The sequence below is a fragment of the Seriola dumerili genome, unplaced genomic scaffold (assembly GCF_002260705.1).
Source record: "Seriola dumerili isolate Sdu_G_001 unplaced genomic scaffold, Sdu_1.0 BDQW01000674.1, whole genome shotgun sequence".
NCBI lineage: Eukaryota > Metazoa > Chordata > Actinopteri > Carangiformes > Carangidae > Seriola > Seriola dumerili.
In genome coordinates, this window is record NW_019174929.1 from 692803 (window position 1) to 710296 (window position 17494).

The following is a 17494-nucleotide window of genomic DNA, read 5'->3' on the forward strand; positions in this document are numbered from 1 at the left end:
GGATTACAGAGCAACATTAGCATTCATTTGGAGGTGGGTTTCTGGCCAATGGAAAAATATAAGTCAAATACTCACTCTCTCCTTTTAGCACTGTTTTTGGTCTTCACCAACTCCTGAGGGAAATATCTGTCTCTTTAGCTGCTAAATGCTCCACTGTGTTCAACAGCTAGTCGCTAACTGAGTCTGACTCCTGTTTGGTGCTGAGAAAGCTCGGTAGAGATGAGGGAAACAGCAAAGTCATGTGATAATTCTCTGCGACTTCATCACTACAAGCGACCTCTTTTACATTACACTTAGCCATTTGATGTACTGTAAATATAAAAACATTGATCAAAATATTGAACACCTTTAAGTAAGCTGATTTTTAAACAGGAAATACAACAGTGAAATGTTGGATTTATAAATAAAAAAATATTTTTATGAGGTATATGGTTGAGGAAGGGTTGGGTTACAATTTAGGTTTTATTCATATTTTTGGACATTTGGGTTGTACATAAAATTGGGATAGTTGTTTATAAATTGCCTATGAGTTAATGGAGGAGTAGTGAGAAAGGGGTACGAATACATAAGTGAATACTTCTTCCTACTTATGAACATTGTTATTCTTGTTTTTAAATGTTTTTATTTTTCATGTTCAAAATAAAAAAATAAAATTAAAAAGTAATTAATTCATTAATTTATTCATTCATCATAAAGTTGTTTGACTTCATTGTTGACGGCCTGCATTGAAAATGTCACTGAGCAACCAGGTCATGTAACAAACATGAGCAAATATAAAGTAAGGGCGATACACATTGGCAGCATATGACTCATGTCAGAACACCAGCACCCATTGTTTTCTGTGTAAGCCCACACATGCACTGGGGGGATCTTGATGTATGTCATGTCATCACATCTTGACAGGACAATAATCAACCCTACACTTTCAGAAGTTACTGCCATTACTTCAAACTCAACACAGAGAGATGAAAAATACACCCATGAGTTTCCCCGTCTTTGGCTCTGACTTAAAAAACAAATCTCAAAAGTCAAACTGTCGTTTTAAGACATTCAACACCACCATCTTTATGACCAAGCTTGGGCATTTTAGATTTTTGTCATGTTGATGTCCAGAAGTACTAATTGATTACATGAGAGGCAAATCAATGACGCATATTTTCCTCAGCAACAAGAGCATATTCATGAAATGGGACTACAACAGTGTCTCCATTAGACTATTTGGGCTGGAATAAAAGAGCTCTTTGTGTTCAATACATCCTTGAGAGGGACATGTGGTTAAAAAGTAAGTCTTTTATCAGCCGTGTGTCTGTGAGTGTGTGAGTGTGTGTGTGTGTGTGTGTGAGAGAGAGAGAGAGAGTGTGTGTGTTTGAAAGGGAGAGACTCAATTAGGTAAAATATCTTTCAAAATAGAGTCTGCACGTCCTTGGCTCTGTCACTTTTGACAGATTATCTGATACACAGTTCTCTCCACTACATGCAGGAATGTACTAATATTTGCCCTATCCATCAGGCTGCGGCTGCATTTAAAATATTAAAGAATGTTTTCAGAGGGTGAAAGAAAACACAGAAGAGGGGCAGAAACACCTGGACCTGATGCCAAGAGCCTCATTCTCATTCAACAAAGACTACACAGAAATATGCGCTCTCTCAGCACCTGGCCCCTGATATTCAGTCTGTAAGAGCACAGCGCGACTTCATGTAACAAATTTGTGACGTCATGATGGACAAACACTCATTAACCTGTGATTGGGTTTACTTTAAGGTCTTTGTTAATCCTGAAACATGCAGTAGCAGCCTCCAAAAACAGAGGATAATACTGTCTTCTTCTGTCTCTTGCTACTCGGCTCTTATGGCTGACATGGTCCTCTATTTCTGCTGATCAGCAACCTGACTTCAAGGTTTTTAAAACCACCACAAGTTTTACAGGCAGCCAAAAAGCAATGGGCAAAGGAAGGAGTGAAAATCTCTGCAAATTCTCAACTCTTTCCACACGTCACAACTCACTGGCAGACATGAGAGCATGAGCCCACACACCAATCCACGCCATTGTTTCAGTATCTGCAGAAAGACCAGTTTTGTCCCCAAAGGACAAAAAGAGACTTGAGCTGGTTGAGTTGGATCATGTCAGTAGAGCAGTGTGGGGCTGGAGTTGCATAAATATTCTAGTAGTGGGGAATAGAGCTCTTGATAATAAACCCAGGATAATACAGTCCACATAAAAAACATTTACAACACACATACAAACTGTGCATGTGAGATGTACACACATACAACCTAGTACTGCAGGCCAAACAAGGTGGAAAAGCAAAAACTCCCACCTGAAACCAAAATGCTGATGCATATTCTGGATATATGACTCTCTGGAGGGCAGTTTAAGGCTCTGACAGCCTCTATGTGTCCATATGTAAAAGAAAACCACCAAGGTTAATGCTACTGGCAGTTGCGCATAGCCATACCTGTATAATTAGCCCCATACTCTACCACATGGTTTGCCATGCTGCCAGTGTGTAGCTCAATTGACCAGGTGGAACCAGTTCTTGGAATCATTTTTTATCTCTTTTTTTTTTTAGCCATTTCAACTTTTTTTTCAGAGTAATCATGGCATATTTTCTCTTTGAGGAAAAACCCTTCTGTGTAACCTAGATATGAGCATGCACAGCTGCAGAGGCAGGCATGTGGAAAACAGGCTTATATCCATCTGAGCTGCAGCAGGGGGGCTAGAATTTGTGTCAGAGAGGGGACCTCTGACAAATAAGTCTTTTCCTAGGACATAAGAAGATGATGAGATGTATTCTTGTTTGTCTGTCTCAAAGTCAGACTTTAACTAAGTTGAGTAAGAGGCTCGCCAGTATTGCTCTGCAAGCGCAAAGTTGGGCGATGAGATGGCTTGGAAGTGACTGCTGGTTAACATGTAGTCTTAATGTTTCACCCCGTTTCATACTTGAAACTCACTTTAGATGTCCAATGTTCACATTACTGGAAGTCATCTCGACTCATAAATTATCTGCGAGTGAAGGTAACTCCTTTGCTTCCACAAACCCCACTTGAGCCTCACTTGCATGACTCAAACTCTGCTCCATTCATTCCAAAACTGAAAACTGTCTCCAGCACTTCTGGGATTGCGCGCCATTGTCTTGTCATGATTGTAGTCAAATATAAGATCCTTATAACCAGTCTGTACTATTTTCTGCCTGTTCACCTAAGAGTGTTGCTCCAAAACAGAAGAACAGGTTTGGAGTCAGGTGTGAGGTTTAGAGCCATGTTAATGTGAAACCCAATGTAAACTGAAACATGCTACAGTACTGCCACAGACTACAGCCAGGCACTGGTATCATATCCTTTAAGTAAAGAAAAAAAAAAGCAATATATACATAATATTGCATTATTTTAAGGTTCCAGCACACATGAATATGTACTTGCACATCAGTTCAAACGCTTCCATGAAAACCAATGAAATGTGGAAGTACATTTTCTTAGTATCAAAGACAGCATTCTCTAAGTGGTTCATATCTTTAGTAGAGCTTTGGGGTAAAATTAGGGGAGATGGTCTTGTGATCTGAACAACACTGGATAAGATCCCTGACTGGGAAATCTGCTACAGAATTTACAGAAATACACCCCACAGTAAAAAAAACCTGTGGCTCAGGTTCCCTTAAACACTGTCAAACAGAACTGTTCCCTCACAGCTGCTCTGTGGTCAATAGCGTTAGACCCTCAATCTCAGAGACTCTCAGCCATTTTTAAGTACCAGTATCAGCAATCCTCAGTAATTCATGGATGGATAGATAGCACCAGGATGGACACAAAAACTTTTAATGGGATGTTGAGTGAACAATAGTCCCCTTAAAAGTGGCTGGGGATAGGCCAGGCTTAGTCCTGTTAAACTGAATGGACAACAGAGAAGAAGTTCCTAAATAGCTTTATGTTGACAGTCCTGTCCCTGGAGGGGAGGGTCAATGTTTGATTTGCACAATAGAACGGTTTTTGGGGGAAAGGGAACTACAGAAAACCACTCACATCATAGGGTTTGCATTATACTGAATAAGATAACCAACATCATCTTTTTGGATCCATAACTGTACAAAATAAAATATGACGTTTCATTATTGATTCAACTATTGTATGTGTGTATACACACATATAACAGAACATTTTATGGTCCCAGCTATTATTTTTATAATCTTAATCAGATTTTCATAAATTTAAGATCTGCACTGTTGGATTAAATGTAATTAAACATGATGTTAAACAAGCTGTGTAAAGGTGTCACTATTTTCTGACATTTTACAAACCAAACGGTCAATGGACTCAAGTAATGCAGAAGATGATTGGTCCTTCAGGAAAATAGCCTCAGTCTTATAGACTATATAGTTGGATTTTATCACCCAAGACAGAAAAAACTCTCCCCCCAAAAGAATGAACTAGCCAACACAACACAGTGGGTTCAGTTCAGTCGAGTGATCTGATCTATAGTCCTGCTCTGTTTCTACTTATCTGCTGGTTTGACTTTGTGGATGTTTGAGCGATAATAACTTGGTCTAATTACAATCCACAGAGTTACTGCCTGTGTCCGCTAGGACATTTTCTTCATTCAAAGGGTCAGCTAAAAACATACACACACATACACACACACACATAGTCTGTTGTTTTAGCCTGCTTACTGCAGTTCATCGTTTAACATGTCGATGACCAAATATGGTCACATGGAGATTAGGACTACATTTAAACACACCTTGCAACTTTTTTTTTATTATTTTACAACACCTTTACAAAGCTTTTAGGGGTTTTGTTTCGGAGCCTGGTTATCGGTGGTTTGCACCGCTAACTAAAAGTTTAACCTTCCTGTAGCTCGTCAATAACGGTTCAAAAAGAGCAGGCGGCTTCTTTTACCTCCGAGTTTCTCCTCACATCCATGGCTGCTGACATTTTGAGATTATAATCCCTTTGCGTCGCACAAATCCCGTTTCGTCTACGCCTTGAAAAACTTTGGCTGGTTTTGCCGGATACCTGCCCTTCTCAATAAACTCCGACTCATGTCTTTCCAAGCAAAACCGAAAAAAAAAAAAAAAAAAAAAAAAAAACTCCAGCCTCCCCTCTCACAGCCTGCTGCAGAGTGGAAGGCAGGACTTGTTTCCATGGAAACGGGTTGTTTGCCCCCCTCACTTTTCTCGGGATTTACCCCCCTCCTTTCCCTTCCCTCCGCAGCCAGGCATTCAACCTCTCTCCTCTTGTTTATTGTCATGGTGGGCTGAGGACTGTGGATGAATATTCACGAGTTGCAGCCGCTGCTGCTGGGAAGAAACCATGTTGCAACACATTGTCATGCTGAAATCCTCCACTGGTCAGTGAGAATACATTTCACCAACACAAAGATGTCTTTCATTTGTTCGAGATGAATGTGTGACCAAGCAGCACTGATGGAATGTAACTAACTACCTTTACTCAAATACAAATCTGAGATACTTGACTTTCTTCTTCATGCTACTTTATACTTACTACATTTCAAGGGAAAACATAGTAGGTTTTTTCCTGAACCACATTAATCTAAAATTTATCTGAGTAGTCATTTTCGAAGCAAAAATGCCAAACATTTGCTGTTTCCACCTTCTGTAGGGATTTGATGTGTTTCTTTTTTGATGATGGTAAATTGAATGCCTTTGGGTTCTGGACCAAGACATCAAGATGCCATCTAGGCAGTGGTAAGTTACAAGAGGCATTTTTCACAATTTCCAGACTACGAAACACAAAGAGTCATTTTTCTATTTTATAGCCAAGATGAATAATCGGTTAATCAAAAAATAATAATAACAATAATAATAGTAATTGGTAGGTTAATAGATAATGAAAATAATCATACTGTATCTGATTTTTTTTAGCCCTGTTGCTTTTCCTGAGTACTGTCAGGTTTTAACTACTTTACTGTTTAGTGTTAGAAAATGATATAGGGTTGGTAAAAATCTAAATCTGAAAAACAACAAGTAATTGTCAGATAAATGCAGTAGTCGTCGTGCAATATTTCCCCCTGTAGTACTATATTTTTATATATTCATATTTTTAAGTCCTTGTACTTTGAAGTACTAAAGGTATAAGTATTCAAAAATGGTTTAAAAATGTTAATCTGAAAACTAGCTAGTTACTATAGTTGTCAGATAAATGTAGTGGACTAAAACGTACAATATTTCCATCTGAAATGTAGTAGAGTAGAAGTATAATATACAGCATAAGAACAAAACACTTGAGTACAAGTACCTCTCAACTGTGCTTAAGTATAATACTTGAGTGAATGTACTTATTTACATTCTACCACTGATCATGCAGTTAATACCTTAAGTAAAAGTACACTATTACTCTTTATGGTGCAGAATAAAAAATTCTAACAACATAAATGTTATTTTTTTTGTATTATTTTTACTGATACATTTACATAAACGTAAAACTGTGCTTTAATATTGTAGCTTGTTGGGAGCGTAGTTTAATCTTTAAACTCTTTGTCTGTCATATAAAATCCTGAGCCTGTAAAATCTTTATCTGCAAAGTAACTAGGTCTGCAGCTGTCAGATAAATGCAGACATGTAGTAAAGTACAGAGTAACACTGATATGATGATATTCAAGTGAAGCATGAATACATTGAAACATAACTTAAAGAGTAACTAAGACTCCGTATCACAGGGTTTTGTGCTTTATGGCACCTGTAATGACTCATGATGTCATTCGGTCCTGGAGTACACCTGGACATCACTGGAGCAAGATTAGAGGTTAAACTGCAGCTGTGTGTCTTAGCAAATCATGATCAACCAGCTGAATTGACCACAGGTGGACTCCAATCAAGGCGTAGAAACATCTCAAAGATAAATAAGAGAAATGGGAGGCACCTGAGGTAAATTACAAGTGCCATAACAAAGTCTCTGAATACTTATGTCAATGTGATATTTCAGTCCTGTCTAAAGAATTTGCAAACATTTCTGAAAGTCTGTTTTCACTTTGTTGTTATGGGGGATTGAGTGTAGATTGATGAGGGAATTTTTTTTTTTTTTTTTTTTTAGCATAAGATTGCAACATAACAACACGTGAAAAAATTTGAATTGAATTGTCTCAAGACTTCCTGAATGCACTGTAATCAGTGCTGACTGTAAAATACAAGTAAGTGAGTCAAGTTTATTTATATAGCACCTCCCTAGATTATATATCACAGTGCTTCACAATAAAAGACAAAAGCAAGACGTAAGACATAAACAAAATGAATAACTACTTTTTTTTTTCTAGCTATTCTTCAGACGCTGCTGAATCAAAAACCACAGATCAACAAAAACAAAATGTATCTGCATTGTAACCAAGCAAGTAAATGAACCTCAAGTGTCTTTGTGAGCTGCTGTTTCCAAGGTCAAAGTTGAACTGTCAAGCTCACCATCAAACTGTTTTTTTAACAACAGATACCGTGAAACATCAAAAGAGCTCCCAATTATGTCAAATAAACCCATCAAAACCCATGTGATTGTGAACAATCCTTCTTCCATTCCTGGTTTTCTGTCTATGCTCCTGCAAGTAACATCTTTACACCAAATGTTAAAGCACTACCCATCCATAAAACCTACTTCTCTCACATCTCTTGGGGTGTCTTATCATCCCACAGACTTGGGAACAGAGGAAGTCACAAAACCCAGACATCCGTTATCACAGTTCGTAACATCAAGTCAGCAGGAAACCTAAACAGCTATACACTGTGTAGCTTTTCTCAGACACCCATTCAAAACCCAGCAAGGTCTCGTAAAGATTCTCCTTCCTAAAATCACTGCAGATCCCCACTGTCTGAGCACAAAACACAGAGGCACTGACTTCTTTTTGTGGGATGTTTTACCAGAACGCAACCTAAGCTTAAACTTGTGGAATTCATTGCTCCATTGATCGCAGTGCCATCTGGATTTCTCATTAAAAGCCACATCCTCCTCTTGCATGACATAGGAACATCAAACAAAGCTCAAATGAAAACACAACATTCATCTGCTCCAAATATATAATTGCAATACATTCATGACATTCTTACAACCATGCCCCCCTTGAAAAACTTCATATAGATTCATTCAAAAGTGTCAGGATTGAGTACAGAGCTCTGATGCTGGAAATCTTGACTCTCTTTCCCATTGTCATGACTATTCACCTGCTAAAGCCGCAGTCACAAGGGAATAAATGTTTATTATCTCTTGTAAAATCACTAAACCATGTGTGTGTTTGTTAAGGATCCACTGTGAATCCCAAATCCTCAGACATTCAAGGGGATTATTCCACAGTTCTGTGGGGCTTTTGCCACCTACGCTCCAAAGATTGAGCTCAGGTCTTTTCTTTCAGCTTCCACACATTCCACAGGTTCGAGGGCATCATGGAAATATTGAACCCATTTGAGAAGAGAACAGCAAAAATAGTCAAAGTCATTGCACAATTATCTGCTCCACTTTTTAATAAAAAAAATTGCAGTAATAAACACCATATCGGGTTTCTGAAACAGACCTGAGGCAGCTCTTAAACTCCAGGATTAAGCTGAGTCAGGCTGACGTGTCTAGTCAACACTTCTGCTCATGGGACTGAGATACAGCCTGACAGCACTGACAAGGAAGACACAGCTTTTCTGGTAAAGACATCCTCTTCTCTTTAACAATGAAGAAGATTAACTGTCTTTTTCTATAGTTATTCGGGGAGAATAACCAGGAATCTAAGCTGTTTGATTATTCATATATTCACTTTAAAGAGTTCACAGGCCCAGTCATATTTAAAACCTATTTTGACTGTCTCTGTTTTTTTTTTATTGCATACTCCATTTTTCAGTCTATGTACCATAGAGAAATCCATCCCTCCCTCTATCTAACATCACTTAAGACAGAAAACTAAACAATACTGACTACCTTCTGTGTATGTGTACACAAGGATGGGGGTGTCCTTTTTTGTTATTAATACTGGGAACTTTTTTGTTACCATTACCGATCACCAGTTCACTGAGTGATTAAAAAAAAACACCTAATAAAGGACAATAAAGTGATATAATAAAGTCTTGATTCGTTTTAATCCACAATTATTTGCGATCAACCTGGTCAGTCTCATATTAATCACCGGGTCATTTGAACTGGGATGTTTTGAAAGTTTCATTGTTCACTCAAAATCAAGTAAACACCATGTTACTGTTTCTAAAAAATTCTTTAAATAGCTGCAGCCAACGGTTTCACAACATGCTGTGCTCATGGAACAGCAAGGAACAAAGTTGAACACAAGGACATTCCTTTATCTGGTCGCATTTTAGCTTTTCACCACACAGCAGCCACAACATCTGTCTGACTACTGACTCTGGGAACCTTGAAGGCGAATGTAGTGTAATGGTGTAATGTTTCACACAGTGGAGTTTATGTGCATGAGACCTTGTGTGTGTGTGTGTGTGTGTGTGTGTGTGTGTGTGTGTGTGTGTGTGTGTGTGTGTGTGTGTGTGTGTGTGTGTGTGTGTGTGTCTGCTAGGCAGTGTTGCCAAAATGTCTCTGAAACACAAAAAGTAAGTGAAGCGAAACTTGTTGCGACACGAAGGAAAAAGTAAACGCAGGTGAGTGTATGAACAACGAGAGCTGCAAAAGACATTGATTGCTTATGGATCAAATTCAAAGGCTGAGGCGCCCCCTGTAGGCTAACCAATACAGATGCAGCACTAAAGCTGAGAAGAACTTCTTTTCCCACCTACTCATCAAACAGTGGATTAATCATTTTACCAACATCGATCAAAGTCAGCGTCTATGAATAACATAAATCATGTCATGTAAATCTTGTCAACAACAAAGCAGACTAGGAAACACAAAGAGTATTTTTTCTTTTCTTATGAGCACAACCATCTAAAGATGCTACAAATACTGCAAGTTACTTAAAGAGGTAAAAGAAAACCGTTAGTTTTTCCACATACTGAACATTTAATGAGCGGGAACAAAAGGCCTACCTGTCTTTCTTTGTTGTTGCAGTGTCTGGTCAGTGATCCATTCTTGAACAGAGCCCGTGTCGCTGTCTGTCTGTGCAAACTAAAAGCTGAAGTTTTTTTTTCTTGCGGAAAAATAGCCTCCTCCGTATAACTGCATGAAATGAGAGGAGAAAAAAAGGAAAAGAGGACTGCACAGGAAATGATGACGCAGCTGTATGGAAATCACTAAGTTAGATGAAAAAGATGATAGCTTGGGGTTATCAAATATTTGCAGACGGGCTTGCTGATAAATGTAGTCACAGTTTTAATGATGACTTTAACTGGCAGTTTCCCAGTGGTTTCCAGATGTTTCTGATTTAATAAAAGTAACTGGAGAATTTTTATCTGAATATGCTAAAATTAGCAGCATGTCATGACTACAATAGCTGGAGTTATTCAAGGTACTGTTACCCAAATTAAATAGAAAACATGCTACTAGAGTTTGCATAGGAAATTGAACTGACAAAGAGAGTCCAGAGCCGGGTCACTCCTGAGTATTTTTCCCCAGTGTCAAATTCTTACAAATCAGAAAACTGTTGCCAACATAGTGAGCAGAAATCATCAAAAGGGATTTAGTCAGCCACAAAGGCATCAGCATGCTAGAAGTCATTTGTGCCATCCAAGCCTGGATGACCAACAGGACAAAGCTGAAACAAGTGTCCTGTGACCCCAGACCTCTGGGGATCCAGAAGTTTGTCTGAGTGGCAATTTGTGTGGTAATATGCACCACAAAGGCGTAGTTACAAACTGAAATAGTCAAGGCTCCCAAGTCACCTGTATTTTTGCCAGATCTTGAGGCCCTGTAAACTCCAGTTCCTCCGACTGAAAGACGGGTAGCTGGTTTTCTCTGCAGCAGATATAAAGCATGAACAAGTGCAAATGCAAGAATCACAAATATTACATAAATTTATTTCAAAGTTAAAGGTATCACATATACAATAGTTAAGAACACTTTCAAAGATCTCCCAACCATTTATCCACTCTGCTTATGTGCACAGCCCAACTATTCACAAAATAAACTTCTTTGAGCTCAGAGAAACACCACGCTGCCATCACATTAAATGCTGCCTGTTATACAACAGGGACTTTGATTATGGAACTGGTGTTGGGGCCAAGCACAAAGAAGTGACAAAATAAAAGACTATACATTAGATTTGTTTAGGCAGTTGAAGAGGGCACTGACTTCAATAGGGTCTTCAACAGATGAGGATCAATAGCACAGCTACGCTTACTATGACATCAGCAAGGAATTGCATCAATTTCTGTAACAAGGTTCAGTGAAACTACTTTCAAACTTCAAATTTAATGTAATGCATTAAGTGAGGGATTTCACACCAGTTATCAGACATTAAACATAATGGTAGGAATAAAGGATTGAAAACACATTTATAAAAGATTTACTATAAAACATGCATTTTCAAAGAAGGCTGAAGGATCTATATTTTACACTAGTTCCTTTCTCCCGTGGTGAGAGCAGTAGTTCCAAGTTATATTAGGTTTTGAGTGGAAAATACCCACCAGCTACATGCTAACAGATCATTACTGCAGCCAGGAGACCAGTTATCCAGCCATGATAAGTGGCACCAACCAACATCTGAATGTTTTAGTCTGAAAGCCAGTTTAGCTTGTAAAATTGAAAGATTGGTCAGCTTTGGACTGATGGGACTCCGTCTGACAGTGGCCAGAAACAGTTTGAGAATTTAATGAAATTTATCTTGCATTTATTAGTGTTGACCGTCGGATTTTTCATTGCAAATTCTCTGGTGACTTGGCACTTCTGCAAACTAGACAGTGGGCAGAGAGTAAATTCTGCATTTGCAAATGCTATTTAAGACTGTTCATTCAAGATTGTGCAAAAAAAAAAAAAAAAAAACTGAATTCACTGTAATCTCTTGTGCTGCCTGCAGACTACATAACAGTTCCCAGCTTTTTTTTCTTTTTTTTTTTCCCCCATCTGCCAGGGGCTTCTTCACCACGTTCACCTCAGAAGCATCACACTTGATGAGATACACACCACAAATGAGAGAAAGAAAGTGATATAAATTGAGGGCTCTGTCACAGTGTTTTTTTGTTGGTGTTTTCTTGTTTTTTTTTTCTTTTTTTTGCTTCACCAGTAACTCTTGCTCACAGGGCAGTTTAACTGAGAACAACATGGCGGTCGAATACAGACTTCCGCTGTTCCTGGACCTGCCTCCTCCAGCGCTGCTGGGCATGCTCCACTTTGTTCAGCATGTTGGGTCGAGAGTGTGAACGGGACAAAACATTGTGTGCATTGGCAAAAGGCTGCTGGTCCTGAAAACACAGGAAGGAAAAATATGATGAGCTGAAGAGCTCAGACATACTATAGGTCAAACTTATGTCAATCTTTGAGGACTCAATACAAGATCCAACAGTGGAGTGCATACAGTATAATAACCTCAGTGTAGCAGTTCTACAATGCTGTGTTTTATAGTGGATAATAATGATCACCTTTCAAAGACTGCTCCACTGATTTAGCATTGCATTGCTATAACACGATGGGCAGTTAAAAAGGATCAAAACTAATGTAGCAGAACCACAGATATTATCTTTTTATTCCATTCATTCTTCTTTCTTATCCAAACCTAGTGTCTTACTCTGTGCCTCTCTGTCCTTTCACTGCAGCCATACTTTTAAGTTTGCTAAATTTTCATTTCATGCTGTTGTGCTGCATTTCACTCTCATCTTTGAACTTGCTATATAAATAAAGTTGTTATTGCAGTCATTATCAGGGAAACCACATGATAAAAAAAATGGTCAGAACAATAAAGGATTGGGAGGATCACTCCCACATTTTTTTCTTAGCAGTTTGCTCTTGTACGGGAATTATCAGTTGAGCAGCCTCTGTGTATCAAAGACTGACTAAACATTACAAGCCCACCATTTCCTCTGTAATTAATGTAGCAGTTGTACTTCCGGTTTTATTGGTTTGCTTACAAATTTCTCTCCCTCTATTTTGGTACAAGTTACAGTACAGGAGCAAGGTGCTGTGCTACAAATATTAGTTCTCAAGGCTTTGAGATAAATTAGATAATGCCATAATTCTGTTTTTGTGTTGCAATAAATAGGGAAATGACAAAAAACAGCTTATTTACCAGAACACTGTCATGCTGACCATTGTAAAACTTCTGGTGCTGACTTCTGCTTAGTAACATTTTATACAGCAGAAAATTTTTTAAGAGAACCCTCTCATGTTACATTTCCTCTTGCCTGAACTCTGCCAGTGAAAACAGAGCACTCAGCGAGGCAGCTGCAGTTCACCCACTACCCTCAGGCAAAGGCAGTCAATGTTTCCCTTTATTTAATATCTAAATACATCTGAATACTGCGTCATGCTGAAGACGATGAAATTGGTTTGTTACTCTTTAATGGTGCTTTTTTATATTAAATAATTAGGAATGGAAAATAGGTTGAGGCAAGAAATCAGAGTGTGTTTGTATGTGCTGCAATTCCAGCAACCTCAGTTTCCTTTAAGTTGGTCAGTAATTAGTTTCCTTTCCTATTTGCAACCTCATATGAACCAGTACTGGCACATTTAATATTTTCTGAAAAAACTCTAGTGATACTACACATTTTGAACTGATGACAAAGTGAGCAGAGAGTGAGAAGTTTTTACTGCTTGAACACATTTTATAAAAAGACTAGTGTTGTAGCCTATGAAGACATTAAGTTTTACTGTTAAGTTTACTTTAATAAGGACTTTTGTTACACTGACACAAATCCTCAAGTAGTGATCTCATACTGCTGCACTCCTGGCACAGCCACACTTTGCTTCTCTCAGGTCCCATGTTCCTACAATAACCAGTTTTCCAGGAGAAATCTAGCTGCATTAACCAGGTGTCTTCTAGTCCCTTAACCTCTCAAACAAACTTCCATTTTCATGTTTCAGAAGGATATTAGTACAAAAAGCATGTGCCTGCACAATGTACTTGTTTGAGATCTTCCCTGCTGCAGGCTTTTGTCTGTGATTGTGGTCACTAATGGATTCTCCAGTTGAAACCTCCCATAACATAAAAATCTGATATGGAGTGAGAAAGCATTTTCAAAGACTATACACCACTCCCTGTGTTTTGAGTAGATCCTACCACACAGTATTGCCCGAAGCATCTGTTCAAATGGGACTGCTTACATAAACTAATGTCATTTGACGTTTCCCTGTTTATTTCCTATTTCAAATAATGATAACTGAGAAATTATAGTTATATTTGATGAGTAGTTTGGACATTAGGAAGTATTTATAGCACAGCACAAATTCACCTACACACACACACACAGGGGTTTGAAATTATTGCAGGGACACATAACCTTGTTAAAATTTACCCACAAATGGTGAATCCCACATGACATTTTGTGCAAATGGAGGTCATTTACACACACATAAAAATTCTTATGACATGAGAGAGTTCAGAGTAACTCGTGTTCTGTGTAAAAGGGTGGGGCAGAATTGAATTCCCTTTTTGTTGTTAAGCAGAACTTGTAACTTTGTTTTTATTATCATTATCTTTTATTTTTATTATTGTATAATCTTCTGTATATACTTTCAAGTTGCAATGCCGTATGATTATGAGGAAAACATACCCCAACATCATCATCGCTTTGGATAAGTTGTGAGTGTCCAAACAGACGTCTCTTCAACATGGGCTCCAGGAGAGTCAGGTAGACCATGTAGAGCAGCAGCAGGCCCAGAATGGAGAGGTACATTATGATGGTAAACTAAAGATATGCAGTGATTATTGGTTAGCATGGCTTCCTTCGACATGCACAATCGAAACATAGAAAACACGTGAGTCAAATATGAGGACTGGTTGTTTTTCTCTATTTTCTAATTATTGAAAAATTATTATAATAATATAATTATTATTTAGACAAGTGAAAAAACAAGTGAAAAGAAAATCAACAATCCCTCACTCTCTGGCGCACACACATGCACATGATGTCAACTCACCTTAATGGTTCCTGAGCTCCTCTCTTCATATTTACACTCACAACGTAAACAGTAGGCTTCCACATCTTTTCCATCCACTGGCATGGGTTCAACTACATGGAGACAGTTACTGAAAAACAAGAAAATAACATTATCAAGCTAGACGGAAGCAGGAAATAAACAGCTCATATCATTTAGGGAAAAGTGTAGTGACGCATCATTATTAACATACCAGTCTTTGAGAGAAACATTTTGTTTGTAGATTTGCCCTGCGATATCTCTGTATGGCGGGCAGATGCATTTACAGCGAATGTCTTCAGAATTCTTTAACAGAGAGATCATACATTTGATCATATACACACTTACATCACACATATTTTAATCTGGCTATTAAGTTTATATTTTTATACATTTCATTTTATTTCCTCTCTTTCCTTCTCCCATTCTGCTGTGTTCTCTCAATTTAAATCATATGAAGCACATTGCTGACTTTGTTTTGTTGTCATCATTATTATCATTAGTCATAGTAGTAGGCACTGAGTAGCACATTCATATGTATTTACTTACTGTATTTTTTAACTCCTCTACTTTTATTTGATAATTTAGTTACTTTGCAGAATCAGATTATTTATTTAAAATATAATCAAAGAAATTCAGAAGCTACCCAGCATCATACAAAAAGTAATTAAAATTAGCTCCAGTTATACAAGCTGCAACACTGAAGTAGACACTAAAGCATCAATAATTATAATCCAATATCACATACATTATTCTGAAACGGGCCATTGTGCATGCCAGTGCGAGTACTTTTACTTTTATTTGAGTAAATTTTTATATGCTTGACTCTTACTTATAACAGAATATACCTACACTGTGGTATTGCTACTTTTACTTATGTAGAAGATCCGAGTACTTGTTCCACCACCGGTAGTAACCTTTGTTTTGATATGTCAACCGTATTGTACCACGGTTGCCATCGGCTTTGTCTTGTTGTTCTCGTGCATGTCTATCAAATCCATGTCACCTTTTTGTGTTTGCTATGTCACACTGCACCAATAAAGCATACTGACTGGTTTAAGATAATACTGGCTACCCTATACAGTATACACACAGTTGGCAATTCATTAGGTACACAGAGCAAAAATTTTCACATTCCTACACAACAACCCTTTAATAACTTCAGCTTTCACGGGCTTAGTTATAACTTTAATATTTCGCTTTTACTGAAACTCGTAAGCTAAAACTCATAATTCGCAGCGTTAGCAACACCTGCCTTTATTTACAGGTGTCCCAAACTCAGGATGTCATTAGTTAGTTTAACATTGCTATTAATACACTTAGCTGCCCAGACTCGAGAGATAATTAATCCTTTAGGAGGATTTACAGAGAAGATATTTCAGTCTACTAACACCATTTTCTCTCAATGTAACGCTAGCTAGCCTAGCTAACATTAGCCTTACCTTGGCTGTCACTTGGCTTAACAGCACAAAACAAGCCAAAGAGAAAGCCTCGATAACAAACATAGTCTTCATCTTCACGGCCTGTCACAGATTTTCAGTCCCCAAAGAAAAGCCGCCCTGATGTTTCATAAAAACAACCCCAGCAGTGTACAGTAAACCCTACCAACTAACAACGTTAGCCATCCAGCTAATTCAGGGATAAACACCCTCAGCTTCCTAGCAGCTGACTTGTAGTTTCCGGAGATGGCGGTCGGTTCCGTGCACGGGACCACACCGATTATCTTCGGTTACTGACGTAAATGAGCGGTGAAATGTTGGACAACGTTAGATATAACCAATTGAGTGGTGTTTAATTTCGGATTCCAATCTATTATTCAACATTTAATCGGTTAGTTTGAATGAATTCTGAGAAGACTTTGGACAACTCATACAAGCAGCTCTATACTCCGCCCTTGTTGGTGACCAGGTGAATACCTTAAGTTTAAAACAAACGCTCCCCTTGGTTCGACATTATTGATGTGGTCAAACTGTGGTCCGTGGGCACCAAGAGGAGCAGCAGTTTAATGTGGTGGTATAACAGCGTTGGATAGGGAGAGTAGATGACAATACATAAGATATATAATAAGTATTATCATGTTGTTATACATAAGAAGTGGTGGAAAGTAAGTACATTTACTCAAGTACCTTACTCAATTTGATCCTTCTTTATACTTCTACTTCACTACATTTCACAAGGAAAAATTGCAGTTTTTACTCCATTTATCTGACAGATGTTACTTTTCATATTCATATATAAAAAAAACATGAACATAAAATACATTCATTGTTAAGTATGAAATTGGTTGTACCTAAATAATCCATCTAAATGTACCTAAATAAGAGAATGGAGCATTGTGTATACTATCTTGCTGACAAGTATATTTAAAGTTTGTGTGTGTGTGTGTGTGTGTGTGTGTGTGTGTGTGTGTGTGTGTGTGAATATGTGAATGAACTATAACTTAAACAATGAAAAAGTTCTGTGAGGCAGGAGAATACTAACACAAAATATGTTTCCTATCTTTATTTACAGCATATTAGATGTACAAAACCATAAACAATATACATACATGTAT

General features: G+C 38.0%; 2 protein-coding genes across 3 annotated transcripts in view; both read right to left on the bottom strand.

The window, feature by feature from the left end:
* Positions 1–10095, bottom strand: part of st5 (suppression of tumorigenicity 5) — a 45553-nt gene extending 35458 nt beyond the window's left edge. The window contains exon 1 of one of the 2 annotated variants that reach the window (XM_022765354.1): positions 9963–10095. The gene's annotated coding sequence lies outside the window, so the exon portion shown is untranslated. Of the gene's footprint in view, positions 1–4890; positions 5041–9962 lie in introns of those variants that run through there. The other variant, XM_022765353.1, reaches the window with a different exon arrangement.
* A 773-nt stretch (positions 10096–10868) lies between these two features.
* Positions 10869–16617, bottom strand: tmem9b (TMEM9 domain family member B). Its single transcript, XM_022765333.1, has 5 exons — positions 16383–16617; positions 15155–15246; positions 14944–15052; positions 14577–14711; positions 10869–12272 (listed from the first exon to the last, which is right to left on the bottom strand). The coding sequence occupies exons 1-5, from the start codon at positions 16452–16454 to the stop codon at positions 12117–12119; spliced, it is 564 nt and encodes a 187-aa protein (XP_022621054.1). The 5' UTR covers positions 16455–16617; the 3' UTR covers positions 10869–12116.
* Positions 16618–17494: the final 877 nt, after the last annotated feature.